Source organism: Geospiza fortis, unplaced genomic scaffold (genome assembly GCF_000277835.1).
Source record: "Geospiza fortis unplaced genomic scaffold, GeoFor_1.0 scaffold53, whole genome shotgun sequence".
In the NCBI taxonomy this organism is placed as follows: domain Eukaryota; kingdom Metazoa; phylum Chordata; class Aves; order Passeriformes; family Thraupidae; genus Geospiza; species Geospiza fortis.
Genome location: NW_005054305.1, coordinates 13,122,390 through 13,131,827, shown reverse-complemented (window position 1 = coordinate 13,131,827; position 9,438 = coordinate 13,122,390). Strand labels below are relative to the sequence as shown.

The following is a 9,438-nucleotide window of genomic DNA, read 5'->3' as shown; positions in this document are numbered from 1 at the left end:
TGCAGCTGCTGCCCGCGGATTGCAGCCGCTTGGAAGGTTCTGCTTGGAGGACAAGGAGGTGCTTAAAGTGCTCAATTGTTTCCGCTGCATCAGGGATGTGGTAGACAGGTATGGAACTGATGGGAGCTATGGCCGGGAGAAGATGCCCTCTTATGTAACTGTTCCCGCAGGGGTTTCTGTCCTGTGGGGCGGTTTTGGTTCCCCGAACTGAACAGGCTTTCCTTGGAGCTCTTGTGGCTGAGAGCATTCCCTTCAGTTGTCCCAACACCCCTACATAGGGTCTGGCTGTAAACTGGAGCACAGAAGTCATTCTTTCTCTACTTTCCCAGCCGCCTGCTCCACGAGAATGTGAATGGATGTGAGAGAGTAGAACGGAAACTGTTTTCTTTTTTTTTCTCTTTGAGCGTATATTTTAGTTAAGCCTCCGTATTACCAACCTCTAGCTATTGTGTAGATTAGTTTCTGCAACAACCATATCAAGATATACCAGCAAAGAAGTTGGAAACTTTAATTTAGTGTTTTAGTTATAGTGTTTGCATATTTTTATAGGACGCTCTGACACCTCTTACCTAGTTCTGCTCTTTCGGTATATTGTATAAAGTATGAATACACTAATACTAACTGTACAGTGAATTTCTTTTGGACATGGCAATCCTTTTTTGGTTTTGTTTCTCTTTTTTCAGATTCCTGGGTAGTTAGATTTTTTTTTTTTAAATTAATATTGTGAGCCTTAATGTATAATGTACTTCCATAGCCTAGCTACTTTGGTCATAAAATGAAGTGTTGCTGGAAGTAGCTTTGTAATGTATGGTGTTATAACCTACGGCTGGTCTAACCTCATCACTGATTCATTTAGAGAGCTAAACCAGAAGAAAATGTTTGGTTTTTTTTTTAAGTCACTGATGTGTGTTCTTGAACAGGCTCTGTTCAACGAGGAAGATGTGGTTGCACAAAGGTGCAGAATTGTGTGACAGGGCACGTGATCCTGATTGCCCTTCTTGGTGGTGTCTCAGCTTTTACTTCAGTGTTACAGTTGGTTGGATCTGTGTCCTCACTTGAGCTGAAGGATGACGTGGAGTTGTAACAGTGAGACATTTATTTGAAGAAATGCTATGAGTATTTTTGTATTTAACTGTTTTTTTTCTGGGCCAGGTGAAAACAATGGAGGATGACTGTGGGGCTTCCTCCACATCTGCATTTCTCACTGAAAGCTTGGAGCTGGCGATGGAAGTGGAGCATGAGAACTCAAGGCCGTCTTTCTTTTCTTGTGCCTTTGACAGCCAAAATGGAGGGAGAAGGTTCTCTGCAGAGTCTTATTTAGCAAGTGGGTCTCTTAAGAGGTATGGGATTTTTTTTTTAAATTACAAATATAAAGATGCTTCTAAGATGCTCTCTTTCCACTCATGTTTGGTGCTGACAGGTTTCCAAATCAGTTTGTTCTCCAGCTCATCTGATCCTGAAATCAACTTGGTGATACCAAAGTGGGAAGCGCTGTTGTTTTGATAAACAGCTTTGAACGGTGCTCTAGATGCAGTTCTTAGCTTTCTGAACTTACTTTTAAGATACGGTAATGGACATTTACAAGCCTGTTAGGATAACTCAAAACTGGCCTGTTGGGCAGCAGCATCTGAGATCACTTGAATTTCTGTGGAGGCTTCAGCACTGCTTTTCCCAGTCATGTGCTCTAATAAATGCTGGCCATTTTTCTCTCTTTTCCACTCTGCCTGGCTTCTCCAAATTGCTGGAGCTGGCCCTATTAGCTTTAAGACCATGTTTCTCAAAGCTTCACCCTTGCACGCATTCTAGATTTAAGGTTCTGAGGTCATAGGCATAGCAAATAAGTATTTTCTGTGAGATTTTAAAATGTCACTTTGGTTTAATTGTTATTTGCCTTATTGTCTGTCATTCAGCTTAGTTTTCTGTGCTGTTTGCTCATCTTACAGGGATTGTCTTGTTTTTCCTACAAAAGCTTTATCTTTCTGTCTGTCTGTCTTCCTACCAGGCTTTGTATTTTGTGTTGTTACTTTATTTTCACAGTGTTTTATGTAAAGGCTTAAGGGGGGGTCCACTGCACCTCCCCCTTTCTCTGTCTTATCTATCATATTTTTAGTTGCATTAGAGCACGTTCATTCAAATTTACATCAAGTAGATGATTGAGGGATCCTGTATCTGCATGAATATGTCAGTAGTGGATTCCACATTGACAGAGAAACATTTCACCTGAAATTGTTTCTGTCATTAAAACTCACTGAGGAGCTTGTATGTGGACAGGTTTCCCAGTCACTATAGTTGTGATAACACTGTTCTTCCACTGTGTTTATGTTGTCTACCTGAATTGCAAAGTCCTGGAAAAGCCTCCATGTGAGGGACTCTTCTGTCATCGTTGCTTGGAACTGAAGTAGCTGGATTTAATTGCTAGAGGCTTCAAAACAGTCCAATGTTCAGGAAGTTACCAAGTGAACTAAAGTGTTATGGGAGATTGAGCCAATTATTCAGCAGATTGTCTTTTTGCCTCTGAGAATGAAATTGGAAATAGTGCATAGTTCAAGCAGAATATGAATTTGGTGTGTAATATAATGGAAACTAAGTGCTTGCTTAGTATATATTTCTAATTTTTAAAATAAAAATAGTTTTTTAACATATTAGAGAATTGAGCTTCATCTATATGAGATTATTTTATGAAAGGCAGTGGGAAAATTCTAAAATAATTTACCATGCTGTCATGCAGTTTGCTGCAATTTTTTTTTAATGAGTGTTAATGAAACATTTTTTATTTGTACAATTATGATGTTTTAACAACACAGGTGTCTGATTTTTCTCCACTTTGAGTAAAATGGTAATTCTGGTATTATTTAATTTTTCTTTAGCAAGAGCAAAGGATAATCATGGCCCAGTGTTAGCTTGAATTACAATGACAAGGTCCCATTTTGAGCCTCATCTGTTCATCTGCCTTAAAGTGTGCTTTTAGCAGTGTGTTCAGTATAAATATTATTAAATGTATGTAAATGAATAAATGTTCTAGCATTAGTTACTAGGTATGTAGTGTGCCTTGAGACAGATCTCAAGCATACAGAGCAGTGTGTTATCTTACATTAGCAGCATCTTCTCTTCACAGTCTGTGTGTTATGTCTCAGCCCCTTTGTAAATATGAAAATACTTCAAGAGGGCAACCTGTTAATTTTTGTTTCTAAAATGTACTGTGACCTGTGACTATATCCTGTTTTTATGCTTTTGAAGCTAGGAGTTGTTGTGTTTCTATAGATCATATTGGTCTAAAAAGTACAACTGTCTTTGAGACATCTGTCATGTACATGTTGCTGATACATTTAGAAAGTATTGGTGGTACATAAGCCAGCTGTAGATATTGTACTCCATAGGTTTATTACTGGAAAATGTATGAATATTGTTGCCTCTATTTTGCAGGGTTTTGCTGAGACTAGATCCTTCCCCAAATGACTATGAAGAAAGTACAGTGGAATTGTTTGGCTTTCAGTGGGTTACTGAAATGGCATTAGTTGAATCCTGTGGATTTCTCTTTGGATTACTTAGGTATGATAACGTTCTATTTTATAGTTAATCCACATCTGTAATTATACCTTCTGTAAGGGTGTAACAAACTTCACATTTAAAACATCATAAAAGACTGGGCTGTGCAATGTATCTAAAAATTATTAATGCTGTCTGTTTAATGCTCCAGTAAGTGATGGATAAGACACAGATGGAATTGCAGGAAGAAGTACATTGTGTCACAGATTCTTAATATTATGTGACTTATTATTAAGTTTCTAAGTAGTGTGATGCGTATCTGAGGCATCACCAGATAAAAAAAAATTAAGTATAGTTATTACAACAGAGTGTTGGGGTTAATTTAGAAGACTCTAGCTGCAGAATTATATGAATAGACCATATAAGATTTCCTTGAATGAGATTGTGCTACCCATGTAATTGAAGTTGTCTTTTGAAGATTTTTAGTCTTTTTTTGTGCATAAAGGAAAGTGGAGGTTAAAAATCAAATACCATAAATGCTGGATGCAGTGCTTTCTTCAATTGTTTGGATTAGGATAGCTTCAGCAATCTCTTCAGATACAGTAACTCAGTGTTTGACTAATTCAATGTAGATGCTTAATCTGGTCAATGCAAATACACAGATCACTGATAATCCTCTTTGCTACTGATAATCCTCAGGATGTACAGCACATACAGAGTGGATGGGAGAGGAGCTTTTGTATGATTTCACAAATATATGTGGTGTATTCCATCGTTCCTTTCTTTGCAGGGAATTCTTCCATCCCTTTAGGGTATGACCAAGGGCATGATGTGCAACATGATTAACAGGGTCTGGCAGTTGGAACATGGTGACATAAATGACTGGAAGTGTATTAAAAGCAGTATTATTTAGCTTTGCTTGCTTGATGCAAGCTTTGACCTCACTGTGTTTTTACAAAACCCCAAAGTGATAAAGTAGGAGATAGGAGTACAATTTAGTTAAAAGTTTCAGTATTTAGTCTGATTTTTTAACTATTCATTAACATAAAATCACTGGGCAGTGACATAGGAATGTTGAATTAAATGGCTATTTTTAAAGTTTTTTTCCTGTAATGTAAATTGCTCTGTAATTGTAATAGAGATTAACATAAGGCATAATTTGGTTTTTAAGTTATTCAGGCTGTATATTCTTTAAAACCTACTGACCTGGTAGAAATAATGGATTTCAGCTAACTCTTGGCCAAGTGTTTGGTTGCTAAGTTTTTTTTTGGTGTGACAAGTTCCTCTGCAAAGGGGGATGTCTCTGAAAAGGCATTCAGTTCATTTATTCAGTCATAAAATGGAACACTTTCATTTATAGACTAGTTGACAACTAAAAGTAGAAAAACTGCTTTTTCTGCTTTTTCCACTGTGGAAATTGAATATGTTAAGTACAAGTTACAGTAGTTTCTGAGGATAGGGTGGCTGTAAATAGTTACGTTTATGAAGTAAAGGTAATATCTATGTTTAAATATATACCTACAGAAAGCTAGTCTCTTTTAAAGTCCGACATTATACTTAATATTGTAATTAAAAATTATTTGCAGCTTTAAAATATTGTAATAAATAACAGTATACTGCAGAACTGCAAGTTAAAATAGTAATTGCATAGTAAAAATTTTACTTATGGGTTTTCATGTGGGAGACGTGTGAGTCAAAGTGAATGAGACTGTGTAACCCTTTAAGTGGGTATATTAAGCTAATATATCTCTGATTAAAAAACAGAAGTACCGGTTTATCTGTCAGAATGTGCTTTTGCAAATCAAATGATTTAATGATTAACAGCCATCAATCAATTGAGGTACATCAGTCCTTGAGGTACAAATGCAAAGTGAAACTAAAATGATTTATTTAAATAATGGTATTTTTGTTATGTTTCTTGTGCCCAGTTTGTTCTTTAATTTTATCAGCTCACTCTGTTCTGTCTTTGTCAATTCACTGGAGAGTATTTTTCTTTTATTTTTCTTTTATTTTTCTGTCGCTTCTTTCTCGTACCTTCCTTCTCTAAACACCAGTCCCAACAGCCCTGTTTCATAAAGCCCTCCTGCTTCAGACTTCCTTCCTTTTTACATGGTTGAAATCCTTGAAAAATCCAGGCAGAAATTCAACTTTGATTTCCAAACAGACAAAAAACTCTACAACCTACCTAAATGATGGAAGGGTAGCTGACATGGCTTTATCCAAGAAAACAAGATAAAGTGAAAGGAGATTATTTTACTGTATGTATGCACTTTAATATGCAAGTTACAACTTGTAGTTTTGTCTTTTAGATGCTTCTTGTGTCTTTTAAATGCTTCTTAGTTTTCAGGGTTTTTTTCATAAGAACATTTGATTTGTGTTAGATCCAAGTAGCCTATTTTAGAATCCTTCAGTAGTTATTGCTTTGACTGTATAAGAAACGAGGCAGAGAGCTCTCTCCTCAATTTATGCAGCATTTTCTTTCAGAAGTCTGTCTGACACAGTTGTGCTTTTCATATATTCAGTTTAGTACTGCTTTATCTCTGTGGAGATTCTACTGGAAGACCACTTGCAAATAACAGTTGTTACAGAATATGGCCGAGTATTTACCTGTGTTACAGCTTTTTTTTTTAATATTCATTTGCAGTGACACTGGGCTTCTTTAAAAATGTTCTCTTTCCTCTCCAAAACTGAACTGAGCTTTAACTTTTCTAAAGACACCTCCTTTTACTCTGCTCTTTTGTTGCTGTTTATGCTTTGTCCTGGAGTTAAGGAGCTGACCACCCTAAGCAGGAACTTAGGGTGGTCAGGAACCTAAGCTGCAGACAGGATGTACTAATGTACATTCACAAGTGGATTCATTTAGTGTGTACTGAGTGTATGCCATGAGGACTAACTTCTAGGTTTAATCTGTCGTCAAATATGCAGCTGAGTTATGCTTGTGGTAAGATCACTTGCAGGGAATGGCTTTTGGGGGTTTTTGTTTGTATTGTTGTTTTGTGCCTTCCCCAATATTCAGCCAATTGCTAGGGGATTTTTTTACTGTGTTTAATGATTTATAAACATGCACAAAGTCAATGTCGTCCCTTCACACTTGGATATGTCCATTGCCTTTCACTAAAACTGTTTTCTAAGTTACATTTCCATGAGCTTTTTCAGAGCTACAAAGCAAGAAACTGCTCTTACTTTTCTCTGTTCTATTTTATGCTTACTAAAGTGGAGGTAAACAACTTTTACCTATATAAATACCATAAATCTTTGTATTCCTTTAATTAGGCAACAGATATACAGACTGGAAAACCTAGTACAAATGAGTTCATCTGATTTTGGTAAGTTTTACGAATTTAATTTGACATTGCAATAGGCAGCTGACTACATTTCATTAAAGAAATAAATTCTCACAGATCACGCTTGTGCTTTGACTCTTGACCAAGGGATTTTGGAGTGTGCCTCAGAACAGCTCCTTTATAAGCAGCATAAAACTGCAGTTAGGGTAGAAATATAGGCAACCAAGTGAGGTAAAATAGTAGGGAAATAGAGTGGAAATGCTGGGAGTCAGTTTGAAACCAGATTTGCCTGTAAAGGTAGATGGACAGAGCAGTCCTTAGTGGGGCATTTTGCCTTAATTTGACTTAAGGTGTCACCCCTAGAGCAGAATTTGGCAAAACTATTAACTCTTTTAATTAAAACCAGAAAATTTCATTGATCATCCCAACAATTATTTTAGTTATAAAGGTAGTGGCTTGGATCTTTTTTCAGTGTTTCATTGGCTAACGTTTAAATGAGTTAGATTTGGTTAGTTTTGAGTTATTTACAAACAGTTTATCTTTGCAGTAGGATCGATAAAACGGGATCACTACAAAATGCTTTCTTTCAATTAAATACTGAGGCATGAGAAGCAGCATGTTTCTGAAGGATTATTGCAGCCTTGGGCTTATTGTAAGTTGAAGGCTGAATTACTTAGCAAGTTGAGAAGTTCAGTAATTACTCAGAAATAAACTGTCTATAGTGTCTTCTTATTACAGATAGTGTGCTAGTGTTCTATCAGTGAATATTTTTACACATTACTATTGTTTTTTTAATATTGTGATGTTCTGCCATTTAAATAATTGATGTGAATTTACCATCAAGCTTCTTTCATATGCAGTTCATCATCAAGAAACTGTTCCGTAGGTTTCAACTACAGAACTGTATGTTTCAACATCAAGAAACTCTCCTGTTTTTCACTTAAGTTTAAACACCTGCTAGGTTGCCTTCTCTTTGTATTCCATTCCATTTTTCTTCCACTTGTCAGTTAAGCTAGTAAAATGAAGAACTTGAATTTTGTGCTTTGCCCCGGGCTTTCTTTCTGAATCAGAAGCAAGTCACTGATTCAGCTGTGACTCAGTTCCCCCTTTATAGAAGTGGGCTAATAGTAGAAAGGTGTCATGAGGATTGAAGTATTTTAAATGGTCAGCAGGGTGATGTTAGTTATTATTGATGTCTTAAAAAAACGTGCTGTCACCACTGTTAAAACGCTATTTAAGAGTTTTGACTCAGTAAATCTATGTTGTACTGTGTGTTTATATAGATATCAATATTTTACTTTAAATTTCATTTGCTATCCATCTTGATGAGCTTTGGAGGCTTTGTACTGAGAACTGTGTAATGTAGAAGGCGCGTGAAAATACTGTAATGTAAAATTTTGCTTAAACAGGACTTCTGAGAATTTAGGATACAGTATTTGTTATTGCTACAAATCAGCAGTAATGCCTATAAATAATTACTTTAAGAGGATAATTCACTCTGTTCTAAACTTGTGGTTCATTACCATGGCAGATGCTATGGCTTCTGGTGTGGTGCATGTAGGCTGTACACTGGAATATTCTGGTGCTTGTATCACTTGATTTGCTTTGCCCACTGAGTGTTGTTGCTCAAAAGATGTTGAGATAGGCTTGTGTGCACAAAGCTTTATTTTTGGCATCTGTAACAAATGTCATGTATGAACTTCCAGGACTTCCAGGTTAATTGGAGGAGATGGGGGAAAACAAAAGGGAGAGTGAGAGCAAGATCAAAAACACGGGAAGACTCCCCAGTGGTCAGCTGGGGAGAGGAGCAAGGAGAACTGTCTTTCCCTGGCTCTGCAGTCCAGTGTAGTAGGTGACCAAGAATTTTTGCCATGCATCTCCTCTAGGGTGATGCACTTTCATTTGGTCCTGCTCAAGGTCCTGATTTGATGCTTGCATTGAAGATGCTCTGAATAATCAGCATGTGTTGTAATCATGTTGCAGGCTGACTGCTTGTTAAGCTTTTGTGTGTATATATATTGTTGGGCAGTAGTTATTTTTCTATTATGCACTAATATAACCTAAAAGCTACAAGGAATAAATAAGGAGTGATTCTCACACAGTGGCAATAACTTCCAGTGAATCTCTGCTCTAATGGGGATGTTTGAGCTTGTAGGTGCAAGGTGAGGATGGTAACATCATGAGAACAATAGGTTCAGAGAACAAAGGAAAGGAGACATACAGCCAGAATAACTGCCTGAAAGCATACAGAGCTGCAAGTGAAAGACAGGGTTGTGAGTGGATGGCATTATACAGCTGAAGGTTCTGTGCAACAATGATGCTTCCAAGGAAAAGTTACAAAGCATATTTACAAATAAGTTCACCTTATTGAACTTATTTGTACCTTATTATTGAACCTTATGACAGTTTAAGTCTGTCAGGAGAAAAGCGTACTGACAAATTGTTTTACCCATGTCTTTACTGAAGGTGTCTTGGAAACAGTCAGGAAGCAGGGCAGTAGGGCTGAATGATTTCTTGTAGCACTGAGAGTACTTACCCTCACTTTTCCTGAGGGTCTTCTTTTCTGTCTGTATCTGGATATGTGCCAGTCACCTCCCAGCTTGTCCTCAGAGGATGTCTTTCCAGTGGTCTGGTCTAATTACTGTGGAGAATGCAAATGTTAAACAAG

The 9,438-nt window shown here is 37.0% G+C and overlaps 1 protein-coding gene across 1 annotated transcript in view; it reads left to right on the top strand.

The window, feature by feature from the left end:
- The window catches only part of MMS22L (MMS22 like, DNA repair protein), an 88,490-nt gene continuing 79,052 nt past the window's right edge, over window positions 1-9,438 (top strand). Inside the window, 4 exon segments of the mRNA XM_031066591.1 lie at window positions 1-108; window positions 1,153-1,340; window positions 3,424-3,549; window positions 6,760-6,812. Coding sequence (XP_030922451.1) covers window positions 1,162-1,340; window positions 3,424-3,549; window positions 6,760-6,812 — 358 coding nt within the window. The 5' untranslated portion in view covers window positions 1-108; window positions 1,153-1,161.